We start from the raw sequence: 22,466 nt of genomic DNA, 5'->3' as shown, positions 1-22,466 counted from the left end.
AACATTCAAGTTATAGTAATTTTTAAAAATAAGTTTACATGTAAAAATTATAATTTTAGCAATCCCCATTGATTGTATAACCAATCTCATCACTCCATATACTTCTGCTATATTTGCATTTTACAAGATTAAACACAAAGGTTCAAGAGGATGCCCCAAGTATTTATGAAAATATCATTATAATTTATAATCTCCTTTCTTTTATTTTAAGCATCAATTTTCCTCTTGAAATAAAGTCACTTCCAAAGGAATCCATGCTCACTATAAAACTATTTGGGATTAACTGTGCAACCAACAGTGCTGATTTGTTGGCCTGGAGTTCTCTTCCATTGTTTCCAAAAGAGTAAGTATATCATTTGTTATTAACATGGCTTCCATCTCAATTTGTTTTTTTTTTTTAAAAAACCTCCTTGAAGCTAAATATTTCACAGTATATAACATAATGAGAATGTCCAGAAGGCATTTTGCCCTAAAATTGAGGTAGCTCAATATAAATCATGACTGTGGAAAGTGGAACTGAAAAGGAAAAGGAAGAAATGGGTTTGAAAACAAGCCTCTTGTTCTGCTTGTCACCTGGGTCTTTTGCAATGAGTGGGCACTGGCATGCCCACAGCAATGGCTTTCCCTTCCCAGCCCAGACCATTTCTCTGCAGTGAGTACTTCAAAATTATTCAACTCAACACTGTCATCTAGAAACAATGTAAATCAGGAAATTCTGGCTTAGGCATAATTATACAACGTAACTCACTGGTTTACTGACCTTTTATTGACAAGAAGAAATATTTGTAACTTGAAGAAAATGTGTTTACAGAAAAGTAAACCAACTATGAGTTCAGGTATTCTATTAGAACTAATGACCGTTGCAAAATTAACTGATGATTTCATTGTATTTGGAACTACCAATACTTAAGATGTTTGATAAAGTTAATTACATGATTTTCTATGCTATTAAGGAAAATTTTTTCTAATAAACAGCTTAGTTACTTTTAACTACATAGTTATATTGCAAGACTTGTTTTAAAACCAAAGTGTAAAATACAGGACCTTTGAAAAATTAGAAACTACCCTGTTGCTATAATATTGCTATAAATAATGTTCTTGCCTCTATTGTCCCACAAATATTTGATAATATAAATATGTTGAAATTTTTTATCAGTTTTTGGTTCCCACATCTAGTCAATATAAATAGCTATCATCAAAACAAACATCAAAGATCTTTTAAATTGCCTCTACTGGATTGGTTTTGAACCGGTATGTGTGCGTGCATGCCTGCTGCTCTATTAGTTGCTTTGATACTGTAGCCCATTTCCAGGGATGTGTGTCCTGAGGACGGGGAACAATTTATCTCTGCAGTGTCTTCCATCTAATATAGTACCTCTTATAAGAAGGTAATCATTAGAGGTTTGTTTACTAAATTGAACTGGAAAAAAATCTATTCCTATAGGATACTTAGAATGCGAATAAAATTTCAAAAGTCTGTAAGAAAACAGTTTTGTCCTAAAAGTAATACCTATTGCTGTTAGCAGGTATTTCAAAAATCTGATTTGTGGGTTAGAGCTTTCATTATTTTCTCACTAGGAGCAGCTATGCAGGTGCCTTCCTTTCCATGAGTGAGTTTCTTTGAAGTTTCACCTGCAGTATTTGTAACACCTGGCACGTTTATAAAATAATGTTTGTCGTTATTCACTGAAAAATTTTAATCCATTTTATTTCCTTCAATCATCTGACACTCTACTTTGTACATAATAGGCAAACAATATGTGGTAAATATATGAGAGGATATTATTGTCTCTTGAACTTATCTTCAAGGCCTTTTTCTAGATAGTTATAATAGTAAAAACGCTACCTCCATGCTGTTTTGTCCCATGCCATTTACCACCGATGGACATTTTACATTTATGTGGCCATAGACAGCGGTCATCTGTAGGTAAGGCCATTTGGGACTGATATTAAATGGTGTTTTCCAAAGAAAAAGTGTCAAAATTATACTTCCAAGCAAACATTTCTCATGGAAATCAAAACACTGCTTCTCTTCTGGGCTAAACAACTTGAAGAAATTCAGTTTTTAAGACATCAGAAATCCATCCGCAGGGCAGGTACAGAGACTCCGTGACCCCACTGCGTTCGTGGCTCCACATCATGGAGAGTCTGACCTTGAACATGTGCTGCAGGCATCTCCAGGTTGCAGTGAATAAGCTGCTGAATTCCATCTTCCTTCACAGAATGAGCTGTGCCCATGAACAGTTGGTATTGCGTCTGTCATTCATTACAGTTTGAATTGCCCACACCTAGCCATGTGGAATTGTAATGAGCACTTATGTATTTTTTCCAGCATACATTCAACCTGAAAATAGGCAGAATTAAAGGCTTCCTATCTCCTTGTGGTTTCCAGAAGTGGGTTTCAGAAGAACCAATGGTTATTAAACTCAGAGGTACCAGTTATGGGTGCATCGAGAATGTCTACAAATAAACCTAAACTTTTCAAAGCACGCAAATTCGCCTTTAGGCCTACAAAAAATATGTTGCAAGTACAAAAGTAACTCTTTGACCACAGACTGTCTATAATCTCTTTTGCAGCAGACCTTCTATCACATCTATATTGTATTCACAGCGCTGCCTCACTATTATAAGAAAGTGTTATTTTCACCTTAACAGTTCTGTGAGCTGCCTTTTCTACTTAAATTCAAAACAAATAGTGTAGTAGTTACTTAGCATTTCTAAATTATGGTAAATTCCTTCAATGCAGAGATTCTCAGCCCTGAATGAACAATTTCCTGGGGAGACTATCAACAGTCTTCTCATCGTAATTTTGCTGATCATCTTCCTTATCCTCATATTTTCTGTTTACAGAAGTCTATGGAAATTTATCTGGTGCTTGCAATATCTCAAAAGATGTTTAGTGCAGTCCATGATTAGAAAATAAGTTAGCTACTACCAAACACACACAGAGTATAAAGAATGGTGCCAAATATCTTTTCCTCCTTGAATTGCTGACAACTGCTGACATTTACTCTCAAATCACCTCGTCCTTTCTAGAAATCAGCTTAGATCGCTCAGTTTTTCAGAGTGAAGCATGACCAGGACATATAAATACAGTAAGGCTCCAAATATAACTCATTCCACACTTGCAAAGAAAAATGCCACTAATATATCACGCTTTTCCTCATGACCTCCTGCCCTGTAATTAATGAGGAGGAAAAGCTTTTCAATGATGACAAAAAATTAGTCAATTCAGTCATCTAAATAATCCTTTTAGAAGTACACAGTCTCTTTGGAATGAAATGCTTAGTCATTCAGATATCCAGCTGACACACTGATGCTCTTCCTAAGATCATATCTGGATGCACAGAGTCAGAAAAGAAACAGATTCTTGGGCCTGGGGACTTGACCTCTTGTGTCCAAATCAAAAGCACTTTTGAAGCCATGGCTGTTTGTCACAGCTCGTGTAATGGTGACTGATGCTCTCCCAGCCTGACCAGAGCTTACAGACACACTCCCTGGGTGACGTGGGCTCCTGCAGGCACTGAGGACCCATCTGAGGTCTGCCTGCGACTCCCGCTTGACCTCATCTCATCCTCACCCCTATCACAGAGGTCCCTTATCCCTCCCATATGAACCCCCGTTTTGGAAACCTCCTCACTCAGATATCTTTAGCTTTTTCTAGATCCCATCTTCCCTATACAGAAACCAAAGGAGGCCCGACAGAGCTAAACTCAGGAGTGTCTTCTGCTTATTTGCCACTTGGTCCCAAGTTTAAGGTCATGCCATAAACTGTTACAGGAACAGCTCAGGAGATACTTTGCGAATACAAGTGCAAACAGGAGCCCTCTCTGCCTTCAGTGTTATTCTGTACTCATCTCATGCTCCTCCCCCTCCGCCTTCCAGAAGAGCAGGAAACTGGGAACATGTGCGTCTGTGCCCTGCTCACTCTGTTCCATCTTTGTCTTCTGTTCCCCACCATCACCAGTTGCCAGAAAGTGGTGACTTTTTCTTTTTTCTAATTTTAATTGTTGTTCAAGTACAGTTTTCTGTCTTTTACTCCCATCCTAGCCCACCCCCCAGCCCTCCCCACCTCACTCTCATTTCCACCCCCCCCATTTTTGTCCCTGTGTCCTTTATACTTGTTCCTATAAACCCTTCCCCTTTTCCCCTGAAATTCCCTCCCCTCTCTCCTCTGGTCACTGTCAGACTGTTCTCTATTTCAGTGTCTTTGGTGATATTTTGCTTGTTTCTTTGTTTTGTTGTTTAGGTTCCTGTTAAAAGTGAGATCATATGGTATTTGTCTTTCACTGCCTGGCTTATTCTGCTTAGCATAATGCTTTCCAGTTCCATCCATGCACCCCAATGTTCATAGCAGCACAATTTACAATAGCCAAGTGCTGGAAGCAACCTAGGTGCCCATCAGTAAATGAATGGATAAAAAAACTATGGTACATTTACACAATGGAATTCTATGTAGCAGAAAGACTTTTTACCACATTCGCCTTCTGATATGCCACATCCTCCTTCCTCACTCCTGTTAACCCTTTCCTGTGGACAGGAATGTTTTCTGTAAATGCTATAGAGTGCATTAATATCTGAGCCCTCTAAATCTGGTGTTAGATGTGCTCATTCTTCTTTTTGCATTCTGACTAAAACTAACCTAAAACTTTTTCCAAGCAAATGAATACTTCAGACTATTTTGGAGAAGGTTATAAATTCCAAAAGGCAAAAGGAAAAATCACATTAATAATATTCTAATTTTTACCCTATTAAGCTTTTTTTAGCTTGCTAATACTAGCCTGTTGGTAATATTATACCAAAACAAACAAAAAAAAGTTTTCTTAAGATGAGGGAGAGATGAAACAAAAAACAAAGACTGAAAATTCATTCTTCTGGAAGAATGTTCTTGGATTAGATAAAAATATCTGCCTAATAATATTTATAAATTATACTCCTGTAGGCAGATGCTTTATATATCTTTGAGTATGAAAAATGAGTAAGATAGGCTTCAGAAAACTAGAGGTCTAAAGAAAGCTTTATTTGCTAAATTTTACAACATATTTTACATAGTGTCTGTTACATGGCAAGATGGAATTCTATGCTGTTTTCAAAAAGACTCATCTAATGTCTTGAAGTTCTCTATAAACTTGAATTTAATTGTATTGTCTTTCAGTTCTACACTTTTAGTTTAGTATATTAAAATCAAAAGCTGTTCTCAGTAATCACTGGAACAGTTTACCCATCATTGAATTCACATATAGAGCCAGGTATAGCTTTCTTTTTAATTCCTATAAGGGTCTGGATTTGGATGTTACTGAAGTTGTTAAAACCATGCATGAATTCTTCCTGTTTGAAGTCTTTCCAGTATGCATTCTCATCCATTATGGTAATTTATAATGTATTTTCAAAGGTTCAGAATACTTATTTATAAAGAAAAAGAAGAATTTCTTCTGTGAGGCCCCACAACTATTTTGATTCTGCAGATCATATGCTAATATTTCCTTTCTGTAAATTTAGAGCTCTTATCTTTATAGATGCCTAGGGAATTTAGTCATTCTGTGGGGCAAAAAAAAAATGTTCTGTAGAGTTAACCATTGTGAAAACAACTTTGTCATGTGGAAAATAAATGTAGATATCTATGAATGTAACTGTGCATTAGGGTAATATAAATGAACTATTAATCAATATCTAAGCTTATGGGATATTTTATTTCTCTTCTTGCTGCTGAAAGAAGCCACTAAAATAGCTGATTATGTTTATATTCCAAAAGAAACCATTTACAGGTAATCAGTTTTCCTCCTGAAGTGATTCCTGTCTGTATGTGTATTCTTTGGCAGCAGATCGATTCTTGGATCTATGCTATTCAGCCTGACATTACAGAGTGAGCCTCCCACAGAAATGATAGCTCCAGGAGTGTGGGACACAAGTCAGCCATCCCCAGTGACCCTGCAGGTAAGTGCCAGGCTACAAAATTAAAGTACACAAGGCAAGTATTGATTGATAAGAAGCCCGTTGTCAATTACAGAAACAATTTTCTAGGATCACACATTTTAATAGTCTTCTCTTCCTCCAGCCACTGGGATTTGTAAAATCTCTATGGTTTTTGCTTTGTATTCAGCACTCTCAAAGCATTTTCTCCCAGCTTATGTCATAGGAATGTCAAGCCATTTTCCATCTACCACGATCATTAAGGAGAGGAATGGAGCGTTGCCATTAGTATATGCATTATGTGCATTCATTTTTCCTATTGTTTAAAATGAAATCAGTCATTGGTATATGTTGTTAACTGTTAGTGACTTGGCACTTTACTCACACCTGCCTCTGCATCGTGTCATTTTCCTTAAAATCTCTTATGTTGTACATTTCCTAAATGAGTGCCAATTAGCTGAGCAGTGGGAGAGAAACTGCAACAGAAGCCATCTACTGTATTTTCCTTTTTCTTAAAGCCTCTCTACCTTTCGTAATCATGCATGAAAGGTGATTAATGATTTCAGGCTTTGATTCTTACTGCTAAGAACTCCACATTTGTTCATGATTGTAAATGACCATGTTGGTCAGATACCTGAACCATGGCCACTCTGATACATGAAAATGTGGGGAATATAGACTTTCCGTCTCTATAAGAAAAGCTGGGAACTGATTTCTGGGCAGCTCTCTCTAGAAAACGATTTTTCAACTTCTGTACTATGGACATTTTGGATCAGGTCATTCTTTGTCCTCTCATTGTAGGATATTTAGCAACATCTTTGTCTTCTACCCACTAGATGGCAGTAGCACCTCCCCAGGTCTGATGATCAAATTTGCCTTCAGGTGATGTCAAATGTCCTCTAGGGATAAAATTGCCTTCAGGGGAAGATCGCTGCATCTAGAGGAAGCTAGTGGAGTCTCAAGGCTTTTAAATTTCCAGGATTAGGGTGAGGGATGTAAGGGACAAAATTTAGCAAGATGAGCAAAATGGTGAGAATGGAAGAAAAAAGTAATACTAATAGAAATGTGGCTTCCCCTCTGAAGGAGGGAGGATGTCCCCCACCAGACAGTAGCTGAAGATCCACTTCTAAGCTGTGGCCACAATGATAAGAAAGAGTAGCTGTTCAGGTTGGATCTTGGCACAATCAGGGGCACTCAACAATCAGGCATACTGATTAGCCAATGTTCCACTGTAACAGGACACCTACCTTTCTGTAAGAGAACGAATGTATTCTAAGACTATTTCTTACCAGGTACATACCACTTCCACTTAACAAAAATCTTCGAAATCTGATCATTGCCAGAGTGTTGTGGATATGAATTTATAATTATAGGGCTCTTTAGTGGCAGTGGTGGGCAAGGAGTAAGGGAGACTCTGAGATGAGACTCTCCTTGATTCTTCTCAGATGAGGGGGAAAGCTGTTTTCAGAACACAGGCCCTGGTAAGTGGGATCTGAAAAAAACGTTTCAAGTATTTCACAGTGGCATAGATTTCCAAGCAGACATCTGGAGCCATTCTGAATTTAACTTACAAGAGGAGTAGGAGGCATGTAAATATTCAACACCATGCAAAAAAAGTTAGATCATTTGATTTTTATAAAATAATTTCAAATGGTATAGACATAAAGTGAAAATTCTCAGAATAGTCTTAATTGGTGATGAAATAAAATGAGTTATTAAGCTATTAAGCTTAGAACCCTTAATAACCAGTATCACTCTAATTACATGCAGCTAAATTTAGAGCAGAATTTTTAAACCTAAATATTATGAGATGGTGAGGAAATTCGAAGCAAGTTCTGTAATCAGTGTTTGCATTAAGGAGTCAATAAAAGTCTCGGAAAAAGACATCAGACTGAGAGTTAGGAAATGTGGATTCTAGATTTAGCTCTCTAGCAGAAAACTTTATAGCTGTGAACAAGTCACCCAACCTTCTATTTTCTCCTTGTACAATGAAAGGATTATACTATGCCTGTCTGAGTTCTTTCAGGTCTGTACTTTTTTATTATCTTTATCAGACGGGCAGTTATTGCCACACTGTGGCCAACCCAGTATGATAACAGATATGATATGTCCCAGAACATGATTCCTTCCAGTCCATCATGTTTGCAGGGTTCTATGGTTGATGTGCTGACTGGAAGCAGTGGATAGAATGAAGTAGATCTGAGGTCAGCAATGGAGACAGATTATTGTACTATTCCATCAGCCTGAGTCGCCGTCAACTTCCTGCCTTTCCCCTTACACAATCTAGTAGAGCGGTCCTATCACAATTGAAGAACTAAAAGCAGAGCTGTTGTGGTTAATGCTGCTCTTTATTCTATTCTATATTTCTCTACTTCCTCACCTGCCCATCATGTCTCATTCACTATATTCTAGCTAATATGTCCTCACCACACTTAACTGTTGTCTGGTAACCCACTAATTCCTAGTTGCCAAATCCAGTGGTGGTTTCCAGCCCTGTTCATACCATCCCTCTCTATGATTTTTGGCCCCATGTATGTCTTCCCCAGCACAGGACATGCTTCCCCTCTGGCTTTGGTGTTACTGCTCTTTTATGTTTCTCCTCATACTTTTCTCTGCTTATCCTTTCTCTATCTCCTTGCAGGCTCCCTTTCTTCTGCAAGTCCTCACTGTTGACAATTTTCAAGGGTTCCATCTGCTGCGCATTGCTATTCTTAGTGCTATATTCTTAAAAAGCATTATGGAGATATAATTCATATACCTTAAAATTCTTGCATTTAAAGTGTGCAATTCAGTGGTTTTTAATATTTTTAAAGATATGTACACCTATCACCGCCATCAATTCTAGAGCATTTTTATCATTTCAAAAAGAAATTTCATAACCTTCAGCTATTGCCTTCTATTTGCCCATTTCTTCCGACTCTGAACCCTTGCTAATCTACTTTCTGTCTCTATGAATTCACCTGCTCTTCACATTTTATATAAATAGAATTATACAATATGTGGCTTTTTGTGATGGGCTTTTTCACTTAGCATAATGTTTCAAAGTTCATCTATGTTGTAGCATCAATATTCATTTATTTTTGTTATTGAATAATATTACACTTATGGATATACAACATTTTATCCATTTATTAGTCAATGTGAAATTAGATTGTTCTCACATTTTGGCTATTAAGAATAATTCATGTACAAGTTTGGGTGTGGACATAAGTTTTTATTTATCTTGAATATATACCTATCAGTGAAATTGCTGGGTCTCATTCATTTCTAAAGTTTTATTGATGGCATCTATGCAAGTTCACTTATTAGTCTGAAACTCTAATTCAGATTTCTTTGCACCACAAGCATCAGTAATACAACCACACGCCTAGTGAACTCCCATTGGACACCCTGTAAACAGCTTCAAAGACAACATATTTCACACTGAGCTCCCCTTCCTCTCAAAATTGCTTTACCCCTGGATTATTTATCTCTGTTCATGTCGCCAAATACACCAAGTTGTTTTAGTTGCTTCCTCCCTCTTTCTCCCTATTCATATTCAGTACCCACTATATCCTGCCAATTTACCTTCCGTACGTTCTGAAATCCTATCCTCTCAATTTCCCACATGGTAAGTTCTAGGTTACAAGAGTTTATCTGGGTTTCTTGCCTTTAGTTTTGTCATTCCCTAATACAAACTTCATAAGCGTGGCCTTGCCAAAACTTAAATATGAACCTGCCACTCTCCTACTCATATGTGTCAATATCTCAGTACTACCTAGAGAATTAAGGCTAAGCTCTTGTAACATGATTCCCTCCCGTCGCTCCTCTTGCCGCTCTCTGTGTGACAGTTAAGCTCCAGCAACTCTGAAAATGTTGTAGCTTCTGATTTGCACTGTCCTGCTTGTGCTTTATGTCTGTTTATGAATCCTGTTTCCTGCCTGCAATGTCCATTTCCTTCTCCCTGCACCATCTACTGCCCACCCCTCCTCTGACTTCGTTTGGGTAATTGATATTCATCTTTTAGGATCCATGGGCCCTCAACTAGGTATCTCTTCCTTACTCCCTCCTCTCTGCATCCCAAACAGAGTTAAGTACCCTTCCTTTGTGTTCACAAAATGACCAATACGATTTTATCAGCATATTTATATTATATTTCTTTCCCACTGACTGGGAGATTTCTGAGAACATTGACAGTATTCTATTCCCAACATCTAAAATAGTAGCTGTTATATATTTGTTAAATTAATAACACGTGTCCATACTTCTGATCACTACAATAACCAAACCCACATATATAAATATATAAATATAAACATAAGTACAAATATAAATATAAATTATATATATTTAGTGCTTTGGTCCACCAGTGTTAAATTCTTCCTTTTATCTCAGTGTGTATTTTCTTTAAATCACAGCTCTTAACTCCTCAATTACCCAAAACATTTTACTTTATCTAACATCTTATTATGTGCTTTCTTCCATTATTAGTGGTATTGGGGAAGGCAAGAGCTTATTACTGATAAAATAAAGTATACCAAAAACAAATACTGAAGCAAATTTTAGAAGTTACAAAATGAAACAGCTAAAATCTTTCACACAAAAATGAACCTAAAAAGGTTAAACTGTTTTCCAACTAAAATTCACACAAGTCTACCTCATAACATTCCTCAGTTTTCTCTGAGATTGTGTAACTTAACATAATTTAGCCGAGAAAATAAATTTGTGGATTTTTTAGTATGAAACTTTTAAAAAGTATGATAACCTTAAGCAAATATATGCAGCTCTAGAATGTTTACCTCATTTATACTCTTTGAAAGTGTATTTTTAGTTAACTGTTACATTATTTGCTAAAACTAAATTCTCACTGAAACAGGGCTAATGGAAAGCACACTGAGCCAGGAAAAAAGTAGACCTGCGTTCTGGCCCTGTCTATAAATCTAAGCTACAGAGCCAATGCAAAAACTTTCCATTGCTCGTATCCTTGCAAAACTGGTCTCTACCAGAGAAGATTCCACTCTCATGTCTACAAAATGGTTCACAGATTTTAATGAACCAAATGATTACATGAAAATGTATAATTACCTCCTATAACTTTAATCATTTAATAATAAAAATACATTTTAATTCTTGAATGTAGAAAGGCTATAATTTCAATGTTAAACAAAACCACATATTTAATTTTATGAAAAGTTTATATATTGTTGTTAATTTTCTCATTTTTCCTCAGACAACATTATAGTTTACTAATTTATGCCAATTATATAAAGAATTGAGGATTTGCATGTAGCTCAGTGGATTGAGTGTGGGCTGCAAACCAAAGTGCTGCAGGTTCGATTCCCAGTCAGGGCACATACCTGGGTTGCACACCACGGCCCCCAGCAACCTCACATTGATGTTTCTCTCTCTCTTTCTCCCTCCCTTCCCTCTCTAAAAATAAATAAATAAATAAATAAATAAAATCTTTAAAAAAAAGAACTGAGGGTTTGCTAAATACCATGTATACTTAAATACCAAGTCCAAACCCTAATTCTTTTAAAACTTATTTTTAAGTAATAAATAAGAGAAAATATAAAAACTTTCATTTTTACAAGTTTAAGGTGGAGATTATTAAATTAATAATGTATTTTAGTTTTCAGTAAATGGCAAACCATTTCTTTGTTTCAGATTGACTTTCCAGCTACTGAGTGGGAGTACGTGAAACTTGATTTTGAAGATCATAGAAGTAATCTTGAGGAACCACCGAAAGAGTATTTGAAACATATTGCCAGACTTTCACAGAAACAGTCTCCCTTACTGTAAGTGACCAGGTCTCGTCAGTCAGGGTTGCCTGCTGGTTGTGACACCATCCATGTGACACTGGATATATTCAAAACTTTAAAGAGTGAAGAAAATAAATAGTGAACCTACCTTCCTGCATAATTTCTTTCAGTTACTAAAGTGACACCTGTGGGTAATCAATTAATGTGCAGGAGCTAAATTAGTAGTTTTACATGTCTTTTATTTTTCCTGTGGTATTAAGCAACTTAAACTTTAGTCAAAAGAAGAATAAAAAAGATGGGAAATCATTCAGTTCAAACAAAAAAGCAGGGAGTGATGAAATATATATCAGCACTTAACATGGATAAACCATTCCTTAACTATCATTCAAGTGTGTGTAAAGTTGTTTTAGTAAGCAGGAAAAGGCAAAATTTAACTGCCTTAGCAGATTTTAAAATTACATAAATAAATCATGTTTTAATAGGACTAAATTATTGATTAAGAGTACTTTAATTTTGTCAAATAGTAATTCTCTGAATAAAACCAAAGCCCCAGGAAGAACTATAAGAGAATTATGAACTTTGTACTTATAACTTAGCAATATCTAAGCTACAACTGGCTGTACTCGATAATTATATACTGAAAACATAATACTAAGAAAGTAGTTCTTTACATATATACTGTGATAGATATGTAACATGAAAGGCATTTTATTCCAAGAATGAGAAAAAATTTAAAGGTTTTGAACAGGGGAGTCTGGTAATCTTAGTGATCTTTTTAAGTAATCCCTTCTACCACAAGTTGAAGAACAGATTGGCAAAGAAGTAAGAGTGGCAGCAAGCAGAACGGCAAGAAGGTTAATGTGATACTTTGGGTAGGAGGTCATAGTGGCTATAACTAAGGTAAGGGCAGTTGACATTGAAGAAATAGCTAGACTTGGGAGGCATATTTGGAGGTTGAGGAGACATGACTTGATGATTAATAGTAATTAGGGGGTAAGCCAATTGAGAAACAAAGGAATTAATGCAAGTCCACGGTGAATCCAAGTTTTTGAACTGATCAATGAGGCACACAGTAGAGTCATTTTCTGGAGAGTGAAAAAGTGTGAGCCATTCCAAAATGAGTAATTGAGTATGATCAAGAGCTCTCTTTTGGATAATCTTGTTACTTCCCTGCTTTCTAATTTCAATTTATGCTGCATTTTCCTCATTCACTTCAAGACAATGACATTACTCTTTTTCATGTGTTTCAAATGTGCTAGTTCCTTTCCCATATTGAGCTTTTTATTTGATTTTCCCTCTACTGGAAATACTCCTTTCTCAGTTCTTCATATGACAGAATCATCTCATCCTGTAAGTCTCCACTTAAGTGTAATCTTCTCCAAGTACACTAACATATTCAACAAGAAATATTTTCCAAAACATTACACTAAGTGAAAAAGCCATAAATAAGAGTATTTACTCTATGATTCCATCTGTCTGAAGTTCTAAAATAAGGAATATTAATATAGAGTGCAAAGAATCCTACCAGTGTTTGCCTCTGGTGGCATGAAAATACTGTTTTATATCTTCATAGGATTTTGGTTTTATCTGATATAAGCACCTATCAAATATATTGAACTGAATCTGTGCATTTCTTTCTATGTGAATTATGCTTCAATAAAAGAAGTTAACAAAAAACACATTATTCAGGGCTGAGTAACAAGTAAATTTAATTGGAAGAAAATAGCTTTAGTAATTTAGTAAAATTTTGTTACAGATTTTTTCTTCTGAAGGCTTTCTGGTGGAGAAGATAGGGACAAAACAGGAAAGGAGCCCAGACATATATTAAAAATTACCTAGAATACAATTCCTTCATTTTTCAAATGAAGATGGCTTTAAAAGAAGTTGTAGATATTTTACCCACTCATCTACTGATGGGCCGTTTGGCTGCTTCCATATAATGCTACAATGAACATAGAGGTGCCTGTGTTCTTTCAAATTAGTGTTTTGGGTTCCTTCAGATATATTTACAGAAGTGGAATCACTGGGTCAAAAGGCAGATTTATTTTGAATTTCTTGAGGCATCTCAGATGAGTGGATGAAACAACTATGAAACACCTACACAGTGGAATACTACTCAGCCATAAAAAAGAAGAAAATGTTTCCCTTTGCAACAGTATGGATAGACCTGGAGAATATTAAGAAAAATAAGCCTATCAGACAAAGATAACAACCATATGATTTCACTCATCTGTGGAATCCAATGAACAAACTGAACTAACTAGTAAAATAGAGAAAAATTCATAGAGAATAGGATGACAGCTAGGTGGTGATGCGGTGGTGGGGGGAGTTTAGCAGGTGGAGGGATTAAGCAAAAAGGAAAAAGGACTCATGGACATGGACAGCAGTGTGATGATTGCAGGGCTGGGGAGGGCATAAAGAGACCAAATGGTAATGGAAAAATACAATAAACAGTTCAAAAAAAGAATGTGATGAGAAAACAAGCTGTCTGCAACCCAGAAGAGGATCCTCACCAGAACCTGTTCATGCTGGTGCCCTGTTGTCAGATTTCCAGAACTCTCAGACAAATATTCCTGTTTTATACAAGGCAAAAAAGGAGAAATATAGAGAAATATTGACTTTTAATATATTTAATATTTCTTAGTGCCATTCTTGGGAGTTTTAGCCAATTTGAGCTGAGCACCATAGTGTCCATTTGGAGGAAACAGTGCTCAAAAGCTATCATTGTCACAGGAGAAGCACTGTTCTTCAGCTGAACTCTGGGTCTGAATTCTTCTGCAGGAGGATGAGCAAAACATAATCAGCTACCAGTGAGTCAAGAGCCCTAGTGCTGGATTTAGAGCTTCTGTTTGGGACCACTCTTCAGGAAGAAATACTTGGACACTTAAGGAAGCTCTATTCACTGGCATTTAACTCCAAACTCCCAGTGAACTCTGAGAATTTAAAGCCAGAGTCCAGGGATGAATTGAGATCTTTGTTTTCGAAATTTAAACCAAAGAGTTTTCTGAACTCTGATGAAAATTGCTTTGAGGTGAAGGAATTCATCTTTAAAATATACCATTTCTTCACAGTCCCACTTGGGTCTAAGTTAATTTTTTAAAAAGTAAATGCTTGCTTACCTCTCTTCTAAGTAGTACATCTTGCTGGATTCAGATAAATTTTGTCTGCACTAAAGGAGATTTTAGTCACTAAAATAAAGAGATTTTGGCCACTAAAATAACATTTTTAAAAAGTGGCAAGGACAAATAAGAAGTAAAAAATGTGAATTATCTGAAGTAAATTTTTATTTTTATTTTTGAAAATTTTTTTCTATAAAAGAACACAGTGGGAAATGAGCTGATGAAATAACCTATCAAACCATTCCAAAAAGATAAAGGATTTGTTTTCCAAAATAAACTAAAGTGAAAGTTTAAAACCTAGAGTGAGATTTTATACTGTGTGTTTATAGCAGCATTTGTTAGTATAGAAACCTCCAGTAAATTATAGTTTCCAATCTGGTTTTGCAGACTCTCTGAAGAAAAGAGAAGATACTTATGGTTTTATCGCTTCTACTGCAATAATGCAAACTGCTCCCTCCCTTTGGTCCTGGGCAGTGCCCCGGGATGGGATGAAAGAACTGTTTCAGAAATGCACACCATTTTGAGAAGATGGAAATTTTCTCACCCTTTAGAGGCACTTGGCCTTTTGACTTCCAGGTAAGAATTATATAACAAGCAAGATATTACTGATAAGAAAAATTTGTTTGAAGAGAAAATAATATAGGACTATATGATGAATTCAGTAGATAGTCTATTCATTCCCAATTTAAATAGCTATAGATATTAAATTTTGGCAATTTTAAATATGAATATAAATTTTAAACAAATCTAAGCTATAATTGTGTCTTCTGTACTAAGCTTGAAGTTATTGAACTTAAGAAGTATAGCTTCTTAAATGAAAACAGCCCTATTGTTTTTACAAAAACAACAAAAAATGAAATTTGGAAAAATAAAATTCTTTACTTCCCCCTCCCCCCAAAAAAAGTTCTTAAAAATTGGAATCATACCTTTTTTACTATTTAAGTATGCAAAGTGTAGCAAAATACCATGCTTATAGTAGCTGTACAATTAATATGCCTATTATAATTATAAGAATAAAAATAAAACTATCCATTATATACTCACTCTCCAGATATTTCCTCAAGAAAATGAGGAGGAAATCACTGGGTGCAGGAGTGAGGATGGGGTAATGGTGTCTTCTTCTAGTTAAGGAAAATCACGTGGGAACCTGGCTCTGGTTTGGGGAAGCAGGTCTTCCTTGGCCCCAATTTAATGTTCAAAGACATGAAAATACATTTTAAATATGTCCTGATAGCATCAGGAAGGAGAAAGGTGAGGAGAGAGTGACACAAAGGACTCTCAAACTGATTTATTTAGATTTGTTTAAAAAATAGTGTCATTTATAAAGCTTTTGGGGTGGGAAAGGGTTTTCTTTTCCTATTATTTATGAGTTACTAGCTTCCTTTCAATCCTCCAAGCTCAAAATTTACAAATTTTCTTAGAACCCTACATTTTTAGTACCTCTCCCATTGAAGATTTTACTGTTTCATAGTTTCTTCTATTAATGAATGTGTGCCCAGATGCCCACTCTTCCTTGATAAATAACAGATGGATGACAGGTAGTTATATAGATGATAGATAAATGATTGACAGATACATGAGTAGGTAGACGGTTGATAGCTGGAAAAGAAGGGAGGAAGGAGTGAGAGAAAGAAGGAAGGAAGGAAGGGAAGATGGGATGGGGGAGGGATGAAAGGCTTTTTTGTTAGTTGAACTTACAGCTTTTTCCTTTATTATAAGGCTTCCCTGTGGGTCCTAGAATTGACTACACCTACAGTGCTATATTACTTTATAAATTATACTTTATTGCAATTTGTTTACCAGCAACAGGTGAAACATGTAATTTTGCCCACATTAAACTAAGAGCTACTGAAGGCACAATAGATCATCTTAGTGTTTCTATTTCCCAAGAGCTTAATAATACCTGTAATAATTACTCAATATTTAATCAATCACTTTCTAAAATACATTATGATCATTTGCTCCTTATTTTAACATTTAAATTATGTTATTTGAAGAAATCATCTATTACCTTTCTGACCCACATTACCTTGTACAGTTGAATGAATTAATAAGAGAAGTTAATGGTAAGAAAATCAATTAAGAATTGATTGGTTTCATTGGAATCATTCACAGTTTATGCTTGTATTTCAGGACGCTTCTGGAAAAGACATGTTCTCATTTCTACCATACTCCTAACCTCTTTTCCTGATTTAGGTATCTATGAAAAACCAAAATCTACAAAATATTTTTTACTAAATTCTAGTTTTTGCTCAAGTAAGACTTAAAATATTAGCACAGTTATTATTTTGCCATTCCAGAACTGATTAGATAATAGGAAGTTGCTTCAAAAGGTGAAGGTAACAATTTACAGAATAAGAGAAAGTTGAGGCAAATCATATACTTGATCATGGACTTGTATCCAGAATTATATATCTATAATCTTACAACTCAACAATGAAAAGATAACTCAATTTTTATTTTTTCTATTTTAATTTCTTTTTATATGTGTGTATGTATATATTATTTTATTGTTGTTCAATTAGAGTTGTCTGCATTTACCCCCCCACCCCAGCCATCCCCATCTCCCACTCTTGCTTCTGCCCCCCCTTGGTTTTGTCCATGTGTCCTTTATGGTTGTTCCTGAAAACCCTTCCCCCCTTCCCTCCATTATCCCCTCTGGTTACTGTCAGATTGTTCTTAATTTCAATCTCTCTGGTTATATTTTGCTTGCTTTTTGTTTTGTTGACTAGGTTCTACTTAAATGTGAGATCATATGGTATTTGTCCCTCACCAACTGGCTTATTTCACTTAGTATAATACTTTCCAGTTCCATCCATGCTGTCACAAAGGGTAGGAGCTCCTTCTTTTTTTCTGCTGCATAGTATTCCATTGTGTAAATGTACCACAGTTTTTTGACCCATTCACTTACTGACAGGCACTTAGGTTGCTTCCAGCACTTGGCTATTGTAAATTCTGCTGCTGTGAACACTGGGGTGCATAGGTTTCAAAAATTTATATGGAACCATAAATGACCCTGAATAGCCACAGCAATTTTGAGAAAGAAGAACAAAGTAGGAGAGAGCACAGTACCTGGTATCAAACTGTATTACAAGGCCACTTATAAATAGCCTGATACTGGTATAAGAACAGACACATGGACCAATGGAACAGAATAGAGAGCCCAAAAAGAAACCCAAGTCTCTATGGTCAATTAATATTTGACAAAGGAGGCACGTGCATAAAATGGAGTAACAAATGCTGTTGGGAGATCTGGACAGCTACATGCAAAAAAAAAAAAATGAAAATCACCAACTTACACAATACACAAAAATAAATTCAAGGTGGATAAAAGACTTAACTATAAGTTGTGACACCATGAAAGTCCTAGAGGAAAACATAGGCAGGAAAATCTCAGACATTCCATGCAGCAATATTGTCATTGATATATCCCCTAGATCAAGGGACATAAAAGAAAGATTAAACAAATGGGACCTCATCAAATTAAAAAGCTTCTGCATGGTTAAAGAAAATGGCATTAAAATGAAAAGAGAACCAACCATCAGGGAAAACATATTTGCCAACGATACATCCAGTTTGATCTCCCAAATATATAAAGAACTCACACAACTCCACTCTAGAAAGACAAACAACCCAATTAAAAAATGGGCAAAAGACTTGAGCAGACACCTCTCCAAGGAGGATATACAAGGGCCCAGAGACATATGAAAGGATGCTCAGCATCAGTAGCCACCAGAGAGATGCAAATTAAAACCACAATGTGATACCTACCATTTCATACCAGTCAGAATGGCCATCATAAACAAAGCAACAAATAAGTGTTGGAGAGGTTATGGAGAAAAGGGAACCCTAGTGCACTACTGGGAATGCAGACTGCTGCAGACGCTGTGAAAAACAGCATGGAATTTCCTCAGAAAACTAAAAATGGAACTGCCTTTTGACCCAGCAATTCCACTGCTGGGATTATATCCTAAGAATCCTGAAACACCAATCCGAAAGAACCTATGCACCCCAATGTTCATACATAACTCCATTTTTAAATGGTCAAAGGATCTGAATGGATATTTCCCCAAAGAAAATGTACTGTACAATGTCCAATAAATACATAAAAAGATATTTGACATCATTAACCACTAGGGAAATGTAAATGAAAAGCACAACGAGATACCCCTTCACACTCAATAAAATGGCTGTAATCAAAAAGACAAGTAATAAGTGTTTGTTAGTTAGAATGTGGATAAACTGGAAATTTCATACATTGCTGGTATAAAATGTAAAATGAAAAGTTTTTTTTCTTTATTAAATATTGTATTAGCATAGTGGCCCAGCAATTCCACACTTAAGTGTGTACCCACGATAAACGGAAAGCATTTGCATTCAAACTCTCATGCGTGAAGGTGCAGAGCAGCTTTATCCAGAGAATAGAAACAGCCTAGATGGGCATCAGTTATGACTGAATAAGTAAAATGTGGTATTTCACACAATAGAATATTTTTTGATAATAAAAGGAATGAATATTAATATATGGTACAAAACCAATGAACTTTGAAAACATCGTGCTAAGTAAAAGAAGCAAGTTACAAAAGACCACATATTGTATGATTTCATTTGTGAGAAATGTCCTGACTAGACAGATCTGTAGGGACAGAAAGATTAGTGGTCACTTGCAGCCAGAGGAGGTTGGGGGGGAAATGGGGAATGGTTGTAAATGGATATAAGGTTTCTTTTTTGGTTATGGTTGCACAACTCTGGGAACATGCTAAAAACCATTGAATTGTACACTTTGAGTGAATTTATGGCATTTAAATTGCATCTCAACAAAGTATTGAAAATTTTTAAAGAGTAATTGTAAAGATAAAACAATGAATCTTTATATCTCTAAAGCACAATACTCTTACGAGACAACTATTTTGTTTTATTGAAATGTACCTTGGTCTATTTTAAAGGCACTTAAATGTGCCAACTAATATTTTAATGTAAAGCTCATGGAACATTTCATAAACAAGTATGAGAATGAAATCTGTAATACCGCTCAGTTTCTTGTTTATAAAATAAGAAGAATCTCTGGATAGGCTTCAATATTCTCTGATTCCTGATAATGAAGTATAATTGTGCTTATCATGAACTTTCTCTACCAAAACATATTTTGAAAATGCTTGACTCAGCATTTTAAGTATAAAAATTGAATCTTTACTTAGTTTCCCTTAATACTGCCTCATTTTAACATACACAATAACCCTACAAGAGAAATACTGTTACCCCAATTTTACCTATGAGGAAACGGGGGCTGACAGGGGTCACATTGCCCAATGTGGCACTAGTGAGTTGAGGAGCTAGAATTAAATCCAGAAATTCACTTAGGTACATAGGGGAGGCTATTAACATATTAAATATGTAAATAAAACTATCCTAAAATAGGTTTATTGTAGTAAAATGCAGTAGTTAACTATCTCATCAGACTTGGGTGTTTCTACTTCAGAGTGTAATTCATTTTTTTCCTGGATAATCAGACCTTCAGAGATTATAGGGACTGGTTAAAAAGTAGAGTGGATTTATTGTCAGTCAGTGAACTTAGTAGAAACTTGATTTATTTGCACATCGGACTGTCTCTTATTATGCACCAAAGAAGGTCACTAAAAGCGCCAAACCATTTCCATTGTTTTTGTCCTGGGACTCCCACTCTCAGTTTCACTGAACTATAAAAAATCTTGAGGACAAGTGTTTCCAGAAATGAACCTTTCTCCTTTGCCAAGATCAAAAGCCACCTTTTCTGAGAACAAAGAGTATGTACTTGCTAAATAAGTTGTCAGAGTGAGTTCTTCAGAGATCTGTATTTTTTCTCCTTTGAATCTTCTGTTTTTTTAATGGTTTAACCTCTTGCGAACTTATGTACTCCATTTTTAGCTTGGAAAATTTTTAATACTGCTGTTAACTGAATCCTCTCTGAAGATGTACCACCTCCTTTTAGTTTATTTTTAGCAAGGGACATGTTGAGATTTAATTTACCTAGTGTGGGCTGTAGGGTGTTAATATTTCCACTACTGACTGCCAGCAATATGTTCACCCAGTACTGATTCTTCCACGGGAGATGGCGGCCCTGACAGCATGTCAGAGACCAAGGGCTAAGGTCTGTGCTTCTTGGCAGATGGTTGCTATTTTCTTGAACCCTGATGCACAGGCACAACTATTCAAGTGCTAATAACAAGCAGAAATTACCCAAGGAATTAAAAGGCAGTTCAAGGAAAGTATTCATTTAAAAATAGCAACTCTGAATTGGCATCAGAGGATTACATCAAAAGCTTAAATAAAAATTTGACAAGGTACCAGAACTTGCCATCCCACATGATGTAAAAGTATTGTTTTGCAGGAAGAAGAGCAATACTTAACAGGCAGTGCCTAGCTTCCAAAATCAGTTTCTTGTGAAAATGTTTCACAAACATGTTTGCCCAAACCACTGTATTCTTCACTGAGGGAAGATTAATCTATACAAAGCCTTCCTTTACTAGTGTTGTAAATAGTCAGAGTAGCTTATGGAGAAGAAAAACAGTTATAACTTCCATATTTGACTAAATAATTACATGATTTATGATCATGTATCTCTTCCATTAATTTATTGAGCAAAAATATGTGTACATGGAAATTGGTATGCAATGAATCAAAGAGACAGAAGGATAAGTCATAGTAATTATCTCTAAAAAGTATAAAATTTAAAGGGAAGATTTAAGGTAGAGATCACTGTACTATATATTATGTACAGAAATCAAAGTAGTAAGTGTTATATGTGCCCAAAGAAAAAGCAAATTCTTTCAGAGAAAGTAAGGAAAGCTTTACAAAGGAATTTAATTCTGACTTGAAATAGTCATAGGAATTTTTGTGTAGACAAGAGAGAAAATGATATTCCAGCAAAGAAAAGATTAAGATGAATGCAATTAAGGAGATTCAGAGAATAGTGAGTAATTTATTATCACATTAAAAGAGATTTATACATTTAGTAAAGCCAAGATTGCTAAAGTTGGAGGAGGTCAGAAAAAGATTTTGAAGTTTGGGGTTGCATGCTTGTTTAAATAAAAGAGCTTGAAGCATGATTACAAACTGAGAAGAAGCATGTGTGAAGGAAAGACCAAAGAGCAGAGAAATAGGTGAAATGGTAAAATGAGATTGTGCCAACAACCAGTAGCCTGGAACAAAAGTGCAAACGGGAAATTTATCCAAGGAAAGAAAGAAACTTTGTCCTCTCAGGTGGGGGGGAAGAAAAGATATAAATACAATTGTGGATAAATATGGCTATGGAAGAGAAAAATGTGGCAGTTTCCACAGTCTCCATGAAAGAAGTGTCAGGGTGATATAGTAAGAATGAAGAATGTGAAACTGAATATACTTAAAGATATGCATCTTTCCTGTGTGTACTTTTGGAGAGTTTATGGAATTGCTTCCAAATTTTACAGTTGACAACATAAGCTTTGAAATAAAACATACCTGGCTCTAATACACTACTTGAATGACCTTGGGCAAGTTTCCTTATAAAATGAGGTGTTAGCATTATGTACCTTACAGGATAAATACTTGTGAAACCATTCAATACATGTTACCAATCATCTTCATTATACCATTATCTTCATCATAGCCATATATTTCAGAGAGTTTAAACTTTTCAGATTTTTTCAATGCCAAACTGTAAATACAATACATTTTGGGG

General features: G+C 35.6%; 1 protein-coding gene across 3 annotated transcripts in view; it reads left to right on the top strand.

Annotated features, from left to right (window-relative positions):
- Positions 1 to 22,466, top strand: part of PIK3C2G (phosphatidylinositol-4-phosphate 3-kinase catalytic subunit type 2 gamma) — a 264,442-nt gene that overhangs the window by 82,404 nt on the left and 159,572 nt on the right. For all 3 annotated transcript variants that reach the window (XM_045830120.1, XM_045830119.1, XM_045830118.1), the window contains 4 exons: positions 212 to 343; positions 5,820 to 5,934; positions 11,557 to 11,687; positions 15,158 to 15,346. In XM_045830120.1, the coding sequence (XP_045686076.1) occupies positions 212 to 343; positions 5,820 to 5,934; positions 11,557 to 11,687; positions 15,158 to 15,346 (567 nt within the window). The remainder of the gene's footprint in view (positions 1 to 211; positions 344 to 5,819; positions 5,935 to 11,556; positions 11,688 to 15,157; positions 15,347 to 22,466) is intronic.

The sequence above is a fragment of the Phyllostomus hastatus genome, unplaced genomic scaffold (genome assembly GCF_019186645.2).
Source record: "Phyllostomus hastatus isolate PE091 unplaced genomic scaffold, TTU_PhHast_1.1 phas_scaffold_93, whole genome shotgun sequence".
NCBI lineage: Eukaryota > Metazoa > Chordata > Mammalia > Chiroptera > Phyllostomidae > Phyllostomus > Phyllostomus hastatus.
Note: the sequence above shows the minus strand (reverse complement) of the source record. Positions and strands in the feature narration are given on the sequence as shown.